The following is an 11145-nucleotide window of genomic DNA, read 5'->3' as shown; positions in this document are numbered from 1 at the left end:
TTCCCTCAGAGATCTTTCAGCTTCTAGGTGGGAGATGGGAGAGGTCCAGCCCCTCAATATTGGTAATCCATTCCAATTCATTTGGTTACTATTCCCAAGTTCTTTTGGGGGCCTTCTGTAGATGAATAACTAGGTACATGGTACTTTCTATACCTAAGGACAAATTCTTTTAATATATGTATATATATATATACATACACACATATGTATATATACATACACATATATATTATTTCCTACTCAAGCTTCAAACCCCTTTATAAGGTGTGGAATGTTTATTTTGCATCTCAAGTATTTCTCCTTTATATTTTTTGTGTTTTTATGCAAGTTTTTTTCAATCAGCAAAAATCTGCCTTATCTTCCCACCCCCAATCCTAAATGTATCCCAAATAAAATCAAAACTAGTATAGTCAATCAAATATATATGGTCAATTAAAACAAATTCCCACATTGGCCATATTAAAAAAAAGTCCTATTCTGTATAGCTCTCTATCCATTGAGTCACCTAGCTGTCTCATTTTCATCCTTTTCTTAAGGTCATTAAGACTCTAACAACCATTCTTAGGCTTTGTTTAATTTGACATGATGATGATAGAAGGGACATGTGTATCACTTCCCCATCTTTGAATTCGGCAATTTTATCCTTGTTTAGTCCCTCCTCATTCATTTTTCATTGATGTTATTTTTTTATGTTTCTCTTAACTCATGTTTGAACTACAGAATTTCTACCTATTTCTGAGCTTTTCACCAAGAATTCTTAGAAGTATTCTGTTTCAATAAAGATCCACTTTCCCCCCTGTAGTATTATGAACAATTTTGCTAACGAAGTCATTCTTGGCTGTAAACCCATATACTTTGCCTTCTAGAATGTAGTGTTCAAGATGTGTGCTCTTTTCTAATGTTGTTGTTGTTGTTGAGTCTGTCTTATTCTGGTTGGGGTGATATGATTTGTTCTAGGGTTCTACTACACTCCATATCACTTCATAAAGTCTTTCCAAGTTTTTCATCACCCATCATCTCAACTATCCTGCAGAAAGCATGGAGAATGCATTTTTTAAACCCTTGTTTTCTGTCTTAGAATCTAGAACTTAAATAGAAACACTAAGTATTGGTTCCAAGTCAGAAGAGTGGCAAGGACTAGGCAGGTGGGGTTAAGTGATTTGCCCACTACGAAGTGTGTGAGGCCACATTTGAACCCAGGACCTCCAGTGTCTAGGTCTGGGGCTCTATTCATTAAGTCACTTAGATGCCCTGAGAATACATCATTATTAGTGTCGAAGTTTGATGCCTTATGGATTCAATTTAGTGTCGCAAGATCCTATTGTTAAATTTTCAACTTGACCATTTACATCTCTAAATTCTCCATACGACACAAATTAGGACCTGGATTGTTCTTTTATGGATTGTGTCTAGACTTAAGAAAGTGACGGAAAGAAATATTAACCCCGCCTCTCCCCCCAAGGTGGTGGTTAAATTTACCAGCATGTCCTACTAAGGTACCACTCCTTTCAGGTTTATGAAGATCCTTCCAGTCCTTAGAACGGACTAGTACTGACTAATTAATCTCTTTCACTTTGGAGTGCTAGGATTTCCCCAGTTTTTTTCCAACCTACTGACCCAGCCCCTTTTCACAGATCACCCAACATTCTTAGCTTGGCTAGGACTAGAACTACAGTTGCTACAGAAAAGGAGGCGTGCCTTGACCCGGGGCCTCACCCTCTCTAGAGACTAGACAGCGAAATCACCCGGAATCAGACTTTCTCCCTACTACTGGGGTAGTTCAGGTTCTCACTTAAGCACTAGTGGTTTCCCGCTCTGCTGTGGTGGAGAGTTGGGGGGTTACGGAGTGTAAGTAGTGAGGGGCCACTGTCTCAGGTGTGCGCCTGCCTACAACGCACTCTTGGTGGGTGGAGGTGCCGCCCCTTGCCCCTTACACTCTTTCCCCCTGTCCCAGTTTACCCATTAAACCACGGGTTAGGTTGCGTCAGCCTTCGGCGCTGTGCGACCGCCTTCCACTCGACCACCTATTTGATCCCGGTATGGTCCGCCGGGTCGAGCCCCCAGATGGGGGCTGGGGATGGATCGTGGTTCTTTCAGCCTTTTTCCAGTCCGCTCTGGTGTTTGGGGTGCTGAAATCTTTCGGCGTCTTCTTCTTGGAGTTCATGGCAGCTTTCGAAGAGCCAGCGGCACGGGTCTCTTGGATCACCTCGATTGGGATCGCGGTGCAGCAGTTTGGGAGTATGGAGGCCAGAGGAAATGCCATGGTCGCGGGGGAGGGAAAGGGGCTGACTGCCTGCTTCTCCGAGGGGAGTTTGGGCAAGAGTTTGAGGTCCTTGGCTCTTCTCTGAAAAACTTGCAGTCTGCAGCTCCCCTCCCTCCACATTCCCAGGTCCTGTGGGCAGTGCCCTGAGTACACGTTTTGGCCCCCGCCCTGTGGTGATGGCAGGGGGTATCTTGGCTGCCCTGGGAATGATGTTGGCCTCATTTGCGACCTCCTTGACGCATCTGTACCTTAGCATCGGCCTGATATCGGGTAATTCTGTGTGATGATCGGGGCCAGGGAAAATGGGCAAGGGAGGATTGAGTCTTTCTTCAGGGGGCTCTGGGACCCCATGTTCTTCCTTCCTGTCCTCCTTTGAAGGAGAAGGCCAGGACATAACAAGGCTTCCTGGGTCCCCAAGGGGAAGAGGAGAATCAGGAAGTAAGAATCTGGAATGCCTTGGCCCCCAAAACAAACAAAAAAACCCACAATGTTAAGGGGGTATACATGCCTCAATCTGCTAAATTTTTATCTGTTTTGTTTTTTTTTTTCTTTTCTGGTAGGCTCTGGCTGGGCCCTGACCTTCACCCCTACCCTGGCCTGTCTCTCCAGATATTTTTCTCGGAGGCGTTCACTGGCCACAGGATTAGCACTGACTGGCATAGGTCTCTCTTCCTTTGCCTTTGCTCCATTCTTCCAGTGGCTTATCACCTATTACGCATGGCGAGGTGCCCTTCTCTTGGTAGCTGCTCTCTCCTTACACCTCTTGGCCTGTGGGGCCCTCCTTCGACCCCTCAGACTGGCAGAAGACCCTTCAGTGGGAGGCCCCATGGCTCAGCTGACCTCCCTGCTCCACCATGGCCCTTTCCTACGTTATACTACTGCCCTCACTTTAGTCAATGCTGGGTATTTTATCCCCTACGTTCACCTTGTGGCACATACCCAGGACTTGGGATGGGATCCCTTGCCTTCAGCCTTCCTCCTGTCTTTGGTGGCTGTGGCAGACTTGTTAGGGCGTGTGTTCTCTGGGTGGCTGGGGGACATATGCCCAGGGCCTGTGGCCCGGCAGCTGGCACTATGGTCTTTTCTGACAGGGATGGCATTAGCCCTGCTCCCTGTGGCACAAGAACCCTTCATCCTCATGGCCCTGGTTGTGGTCTATGGTTTTACTGCAGGGGCCCTGACCCCTGTGGCGTTCTCAGTCCTGCCTGAACTTGTTGGAATTGGAAGGATATACAGCGGTCTAGGTCTCTTACAGCTGGTAGAGAGCACCGGGGGACTGTTGGGGGCACCATTGTCAGGTAAGAGGGCTACGAGGGCCATTACTAGGGTCTCTAATGAAGGAGGGAGTTGGTAAATACCTCGATCTCTGGGAAAAGTATAGACTAGTGAAGAGAAAGGTTAGTAGGAAAATCTAATCATAACCCTTGAGCTCTGATGACGCATGTGGTTTTTGAAAGAACTAACCAGGGATTAAAGTGCTCTTGACTTTTCCTTTCTGATTCTTGTCCCGGGCTCTGACTACAGATTTGATCAAAGTCCTGGGACTGGAAGAGAATCTAAATGCTGTTAGCTGCAAGTATTGTCCACAGTCAGTTAACAGTTAATGGGAGCAAGCAATGTGAATAGGAAAAATTGGATAGTAGATATGATGGAATTGTTTTAGTCCTGCTTCTTTCCAAGTACCCTTTGTATTCTGAATAAGGAGTAGGATTTTCCATTTGAATTGTGCAATGCAGAGGCAGGGGGATGACTGTAATGATGCTGACCAGGAGTTTTAAATTATCTACCTTATAAACTTGAGAAGTGGTGATTAGAAAGTTGCTAATTAACCCCTTGTTCAGAATTAACTTACCTTTCCCTCTTTCCCTCTCTCTTCTCTGTCCTAGGCTATCTCCGAGATTTGACAGGCAGCTACACAGCTTCTTTTGTAGTGGCTGGAGCCTTCCTTCTCAGTGGGAGTCTGATACTCCTTACTCTCCCTGGTTTCTTCTCCTGCTTCTTCCTGCCTTCTGCCACAGAACAGAATTCTGGGAGAAAATCATTGGAAGCCAAAGTCTCCCTCCAAAGTGCTGAGTATAAAGAAGGAATCCCAGAGGCCCAAGAGCCCTAACTTAGATCAGGTTCCAGTATCTCCTCACCTTCACTTTCTCTCCATGACCTTAGTTATTTATATCTGCCTCTCTGGGCCTGTTTAGGAGTAGATGATATGTTTGAGATTTTGTGTTTCTTAAGCTCCCTTTTGTTGCTTTGTGATAATTCTTCCTTCCTTCTCTTCCACCCTCCTGTTGCCTCCAAGGCTCAAAAGACCACATGAGTTCAGAGCCCTTTGTTGTTTTTCTTCCCCTTCCCTCCATTACCAGTCTTAAGCATGGGATCAAAGACCCATGGCAAAGACCTGTTTGATGATTTTGATTTGGCCTCAGATAGAACCTCATTGAGATTTCCACTTCAGGACAGAGAGAAATTAAGATGAGTACATGGATGAGGTCATGGACCTGACTACTGTTTATCCTCTCTCAGAGGCTGGGACTTTACTCTCTGTCAACTATTTGCCACCTCTTTGTCAGAGGAAGGAATCAACACTTGAGTGGAAAGGCTGAGGGCTGTCAATGGGATCCCTGGTTCCCTCAGGTCCTAGGAGAGGGTAAATTGCAGGCTATGTCAAAGGGTCCTAGTGGAGAAAGAAGATGAAGATGAAAAGGGAACAGGGGGAAGAGACCTCATGGTCCTGTCCATGTCTAAGATCCTGTTCAGAGATCAGGGTAGGGACATATGTATCCTGATCATTCTCCTCAGTCAAAACCAAGGTACCTTTTCTTAGTACCACCCAAGTAGGAGTAGAGGGGAGGCCAACCTCCTAGGGAGGCCTGCCTGTCAGGGAGAATAAAAGAAACCATGCCTTGTCCCTCAGACTTGTCTTCCTCAATTTGGGGGTTTCCTGGATCCCAATATCTGATATCCTAGCATCTCCCATCCCTCCTTTCCCTTCCACTTATAATCTCCTCAACTTTCTGGGTTGTTTAAGGGGTTTGAACATGGATGAAAAGGAGGTTGGCAGAAACTTTATTTGGTAGGAAAGGAGAAAGAAAGAAGTCAACAAGTAGTGTTTGGGATGGAATGAGGATCTCTTGGGGAGGCCAGGACACTCTCAGGTATAGGAAGGAGCTCTCCCTGCTCAGGAGGAGGGGTTGAGGGAAGTGGGGCAGGATGACAGGGAGGCAGGGCCCCAGGGAGTGCCAAGTAGACCAAGCTGCCAGAGAGGATGAAGGAGCCACAGATAAGAAAGGAAGCCTTAAAATCACCTGTCACATCCCGGAGAAAACCTATGGAACAGGAGAGAAGAGGCATTGGAAGGTTAAAAACTTATCTTCCCAAGGGAAGGTAGAAACTCAGGAGGAAAAAGGGGGCTGGATTATCCTGTATGCTTGACTCCCTTACCTGAAATTGGTGGGCCCAGGAGCCCTCCCAAGCTCATCAGCATCATCACCAGCCCTGTGGCCTGCAAGATGCTCCCAAGTCCTACAAGACCAGGCAGGACACCAAACACCAGTGGAGCAAATGCACCTGCACTCATCCCATAGGCTCCTGCTGCTGCCAGTAGGGGTCCCCCCCACCCTTCTTCTTGTTCCTGTACCAGCCCCACTGCCACCAGCCCCAGCCCAGTCAGTGTCCCAGTTATGGCCAACAACCTCGGAAGAGGGATCCAGCCATGGTCTGCCAGCCACCCAGAGATCAGTCGGGTTCCTGCATCTCCCACTGCTGCCCCAGCAACCACCAGGGCTGCCCCATATCCTCCAAGCCCAAGGTCCAAGGCATGGGGGGCAAGGTGCACATAGGGAATGAAATAACCAGCTCCAACCAGGGTTGTCCCCAGTGCAAACACAGCAAAGGCAGGGTGGGTGAACAGGGTGAGTCCAAGAGCATTGAGAGGACTCTGAGGTGGGGTATTAGGATCTCCAGAGAGGGACAAAGGCCGAAGCAGAGCTCCACAGGGTATGAGGTGGAGGGTGGTGGCCCCAAGCAGGAGCAGGGCACCTCGCCAGCCAAAGGCATCAAGGAGAAGCTGTAGCACTGGGGCCAACAGCAAGGAGGCCACCCCATTGCCAGTCAGGGCTAGCCCCACAGCCAGGACCCTGCGCCTGGAGAAGTATCGAGAGACCGTACCCAGGGCTGGGGCAAACACCAGAGCCCAACCGGAGCCTACAGAAAAGAGGACAGCTGAAGTCAATAACGCCACCCTTACTGCCTTTGAGGACCCAGGCTTCTTGCCTTGACCTCCCTCTCTCCCAAGATCCCACTGTCACAAGGAATGCAGGTACCCCACTTCCCTCCCTCTCCCACCTCACCCGCAAGGAGGCCAAGGCCAAGATAGAGGTGCAGGAGGCTGCTGGCAAAGGCAGAGAGAATGAAGCCCAGGGAAGTGATGGTGCCTCCAACCATCACCACAGGACGTGCCCCCCAGCGGGTACTCAGAGCACTCCCCACTGGACCTGAGAGAGATGGAGATTATGGTCATTTCCAGGAGGCCCTGCTTCTGCTTGGCTTCTGTCTTGCAAGGTGCTCTCCCTCCTCCAAACCAACCCCTCCAAAAAACCCTCTCTGAGGCCCACCTTCCTGCTCTGCATCCACCCACTTGTGTCCTCCAGGCGAATAGCTGGATTAGCTCTTTGGCCCTCTTCTTAGCAATGTCCTCTACTATATTTTGGGGACTACAATTTTGTCCTTTACTGAGTTCTTAAAAATCACATTTCCCCTCCCCCCATCCCTGCTTGCTTAGGGCCCTCCTCACTGGCAGCTTGCTGCACAGCCAGAGCTATGGCGCTGACCCACGAAGTGTCCTGGGTACTTCGGTCAAAATACTCTTCGAAGGCAGGAAGGGCAAGTCCCAAAGAGCGGAGCAGCCCATAGGAGAGCCCATTCACCACAAATGCGGACCCTGCTACCACCCAGCCCCAGCCTCCATCAGGGGGCCTGGCGAGTGGGGGAGGCATCATCCCCTGTTGGGATAGAAATAAGGAAATGAGAAAGACAGCAGGGGAGGAATGCAGAGGATCATGAGGACCTCACTCGCCTCTCTCTCCTTCCTCTCCTCTCCCTTGGGGCCACCTCCTCACACAAAACACACACACACACACGTGTCTGTCCTGACTCTTTAACGACCAGGATCATGAGGAAGAATGGGGTGGGTGAAGAGGGGCTGCTGGCTCCTTTAGGTCAGAATGAGGAGTAAAAAGAATGAGGTGGGAGAGATCTAGGAGCCCAGATGACAGAAGAGCCCTTCCTAAACAACATTCCATCCTTCAATCCTAGGGTGTTCAAGGGTATTATACCCGTCCTTCTCTCCTGACTTACCTTCAGTGTTGTCTGTTTAGGGAGGGAGAGGGCAAAGATGATCCCTTTCCCACTTCTGCCAGAAGGAGAAAAACCTAGAAAAGAGAAGAGAGCAACAGAACTGAGTTTCAACAGATTCTCTCTCTCTGTAAACAGTAGTTACCCTGAGGGACCAAAGCCACCTGGGCAAAGAGAAGGAAGGAGAAGGCACTGCAGAAGGCAGGGGTGGGGGTGAACCAGGGCTGCTTAGCCAATCACAGGAGAAAAACAAGACGTCTAGGAGTTGAATCCCACAGAGATTGAATTACCTCTCTTGTAGGGGAGGGAAATCCTTTCCAGTTTCTCATACATCCACTCACCTGCTCTTGTCTCAGCAATGGAGTAGAGGGATTTACAAAGCTCTGAATGCACCTTTGGTCCAGGAATAGACATAGATTGGTAAGACATTAGTCAGAGCTAGGAATGACCCTTGAAGTAAACTTAAGTTCTAATACCTTTATTTAGAAGAGAAGAAGGGGACAACTAGGTGTTTCAGTGGATTGAAAGTTAGGCCTAGATATGGAAAGTCCTGGGTTCAAATTTGGCCTCAAATACTTCCAACCTGTGTGACTTGGGCAAATCATTTAACCCCCATTGCCTAGCCCTTATCACTCTTCTGCCTTGGAACCAAAACATAGTATTGATATTAAGATGGAAGGTAAGAGTTTAAAAAAAAGAAGAAGAGAAAACTGAAGCCAACTGAAAATATTACCACATCATTCTAGGGGTGAAGACTAGAAATCAGGCTTCTAATGATCAGCTCAGGAGTGGGTGAAGCCCAGGCATCAACAGCAAATCAATCAACTTTATTGTAATTCCACTCAACATTCTGCATGAATGATAAAGTCACAGATGAGTAGGAACAAACATACCCATTCTGGAAATACACATAGAGAGCAAAACAGTGAAAAGCATCATTTCATCATTCTTATTGGAATGCCTTTTCTCCACTTTCCAATCTCCTCCCCCCTTAATACCCTCCACCTCCATAGGACCATAGCCTTAGAGATGTAAGCATTTTCAAGATCATCTAGCAAAACCTGCCTTCCAAACCCTTTGTCCAGTTTATAGACAAAGAAATCTAACCCATAGGAAAATGTTTTGCCAAGTCCCAAGGAACCACCTCTCTTTCTCTCTTTTCTTTTTCAAATTAAAAAAAGAATTTTTATTATTATGAACTTGACAAAAATCAATAAAAATGAGCTTTCTTTAAATAGTGAAGAGATAAATAGGATCACATATGACAGAGTTTTGTACAGTTTGTTTTTTTAAAAAGAATACATTGTTTAATTCAGTGATTTCCTTTGGAACTTCCTTTACCTCTCTCTCTCTCTCTCTCTCTCTCTCTCTCTCTCTCTCTCTCTCTCTCTCTCTCTCTCTCTCTCTCTCTCTCTCTCCACACCTTTTAAAATAAGTTTTTATTTGTATGTTTTGTTTTTTATATACCCTCCCCCTCTCAATCCCATGTGACAAATAGTATTTTTTAGAAAGGAAAAAAATCAGCACCATTGATTGATACATCAAAAAAGTTTGGGGGCAACTAGAGCACAATGGATAAAACAATAGACTTGGAGTCAAGAGGACCTAGGTTTAAATCTGGCCTCAGACATTTCTTAGTTGTGTGATCCTAAGCAAGTCATGTTACCCCAATTGCTACTCTTCTGTCTTAGACCTGCAAAAGGTAAGAGTTGTTTGTGGGTTTTTTTAAGTTCCAAAATATGAACAATGTGAAACACCTGTGAACATCCATCTCCACAAAGGGGTAGATTGGAAGTGTCTTTCCCTACCTCTTCATTTAAGTCCTAATTGATCTTTGTAATTTTATTACATTTACTTTTTAAAATTATATTCCATTTACTTTTTACTTTTGTGTGTCATTTTTCCATTTAGAATGTTCTAGTCATGTGTATAATGTTTCCTTGGATCTACTCACTTCACTATGTATCAGTTTATATAGTTCTTTCCACACTTATGTATTCATCAAGTACATCAATTATTATAGCACAGTGATATTCCATTACATTAATATACCACAATTTGTTTAGTTATTTGCCAAATAATGGGCATCTTACTTTGTTTCAAATTCTCAGCTATCACAAAAAATGCTGCTATAAATATTTTGAAATTTATGGGCATTTTTTCCTTCTCAGTGGCTTTTTTTGGAGTATAAATTCAATAATGGGAGTCTCTGGTTCAAAGGGTATGAGCATTTTATTTCATCACTTTATTTTCATTATTTAAAATTTACTTAAAATTGTTTGTACCATTTTAAAGTTCCACCAACAATATATTAATATGCCTATCTCTCCACCCCTCCAAAACTGACTATTGGCATTTTTTGTCATTTATACCAATTTTCAGAATATGAAGTGAAACCTCAGTGTTGCTTTGATTTGCATTTCATAATAAATTAAATGCATTTATTAGTGATTTGCAGAATTTTATACATGTTGTGGATTCTTTGCTATTTGCTTGAGAATTGTTTTTTCATATCCTTTAACCATTTATCTATTGGGGAATGGCTATTAGTCTTATATAAACAGCAAAGTTGCACAGTGGATAGAGCACTAGGCCTGGAATCAGGAAGTCTTATCTTCATGAGTTCAAATCCAGCCTCAGATGCTTACTAGTGATCTGAAAATGGATAACTTTTTTTAATCTCATTTTTAAAAAAATGTATTTAATTTAGAATATTTTCCCATAGTTCCTTCCTTCTTCCCTCCCCCTCCCATGGCCAATGAGCAATTCCATTGAGTTTACATATATCATTGATCAAAATCTATTATTAATATTTGCAATAGAGCGATCATTTAGAGTCTACATCCCCAATCATATCCCCATCAAACCATGTTTTTCTTCTGTGTTTCTACTCCCATAGTTCTTTCTCTGAATGTGGATAGTGCTCTTTCTCATAAGTCCCTCAGAATTGTCCTGGATCATTGCATTGCTGCTAGTAGAGAAGTCCATTACATTTGATTATACCACAGTGTATCAGTCTCTGTGTATAATGTTCTCCTGGTTCTGCTCCTTTCACTCTGCATCAATGCCTGGAGGTCATTCCAGTTCACATGGAATTCACAGTTCATTATTTCTTTTAGCACAATAGTATTCCATCACCATTAGGTACCACAACTTTTTCAGCCATTCCCCAATCAAAGGGCATCCCCTCATTTTCCAATTTTTTGAATGGGCAACTCTTTTAACCCCATTTGACAGTTTCCTCATCTGTCAAATGAGCTGGAGAAGAAATGGCAAATTTCTCCATTGTCTTTGCCAAGAAAACCCAAATGATTCAGGAAAGAGTATGAAACAACTGAACAAGAATTATTCTTATATATTTATTAATTTTTTGTATATCTTGGCTACCAAATTCTTATCAGAGAAATTTGATACAAATTTTGTTCACATTTCACCTGTTCTCTTCTTATTCTAGATATATTAACATTGTTGTGCTAAAGCTTTACGGTTTCAAGTTCCCTCTTCTGTTGTAAACACAGTATTATGTTCCCTCA

General features: G+C 44.8%; 2 protein-coding genes across 2 annotated transcripts; one reads left to right on the top strand and one right to left on the bottom strand.

Moving 5' to 3' along the window:
• The first annotated feature begins 1712 nt into the window (after positions 1-1712).
• On the top strand, positions 1713-5173 carry SLC16A13 (solute carrier family 16 member 13). Its single transcript, XM_001370480.4, has 4 exons — positions 1713-2238; positions 2390-2533; positions 2824-3561; positions 4150-5173. Exons 1-4 carry the CDS (start codon positions 2040-2042, stop codon positions 4371-4373), a joined length of 1305 nt encoding a protein of 434 aa, XP_001370517.1. The 5' UTR covers positions 1713-2039; the 3' UTR covers positions 4374-5173.
• A 117-nt stretch (positions 5174-5290) lies between these two features.
• On the bottom strand, positions 5291-7256 carry SLC16A11 (solute carrier family 16 member 11). The gene is made up of 4 exons (XM_001370452.5): positions 7053-7256; positions 6610-6753; positions 5702-6463; positions 5291-5586 (listed from the first exon to the last, which is right to left on the bottom strand). The coding sequence occupies exons 1-4, from the start codon at positions 7252-7254 to the stop codon at positions 5357-5359; spliced, it is 1338 nt and encodes a 445-aa protein (XP_001370489.4). The 5' UTR covers positions 7255-7256; the 3' UTR covers positions 5291-5356.
• Between the last annotated feature and the right edge of the window lie 3889 nt (positions 7257-11145).

The sequence above is a fragment of the Monodelphis domestica genome, chromosome 2 (genome assembly GCF_027887165.1).
Source record: "Monodelphis domestica isolate mMonDom1 chromosome 2, mMonDom1.pri, whole genome shotgun sequence".
Taxonomy (NCBI): domain Eukaryota; kingdom Metazoa; phylum Chordata; class Mammalia; order Didelphimorphia; family Didelphidae; genus Monodelphis; species Monodelphis domestica.
This window is presented reverse-complemented; position numbering and strand designations above follow the sequence as displayed.

Bases quoted from the DNA above. Each gene is read 5' to 3' on its own strand.
- SLC16A13 (XM_001370480.4), top strand. From the start codon at position 2,040: ATGGTCCGCCGGGTCGAGCCCCCAGATGGGGGCTGGGGATGGATCGTG. The intron at 2,239-2,389 runs GTATGGAGGCCA...CCACATTCCCAG, and splicing joins CGCGGTGCAGCAGTTTGGGA to GTCCTGTGGGCAGTGCCCTG. The intron at 2,534-2,823 runs GTAATTCTGTGT...CTTTTCTGGTAG, and splicing joins TAGCATCGGCCTGATATCGG to GCTCTGGCTGGGCCCTGACC.
- SLC16A11 (XM_001370452.5), bottom strand. From the start codon at position 7,254: ATGCCTCCCCCACTCGCCAGGCCCCCTGATGGAGGCTGGGGCTGGGTG. The intron at 6,754-7,052 runs GTGAGGAGGGCC...CATCTCTCTCAG, and splicing joins GGCTGTGCAGCAAGCTGCCA to GTCCAGTGGGGAGTGCTCTG. The intron at 5,587-5,701 runs GTAAGGGAGTCA...CCTGTTCCATAG, and splicing joins CCTGGGCCCACCAATTTCAG to GTTTTCTCCGGGATGTGACA.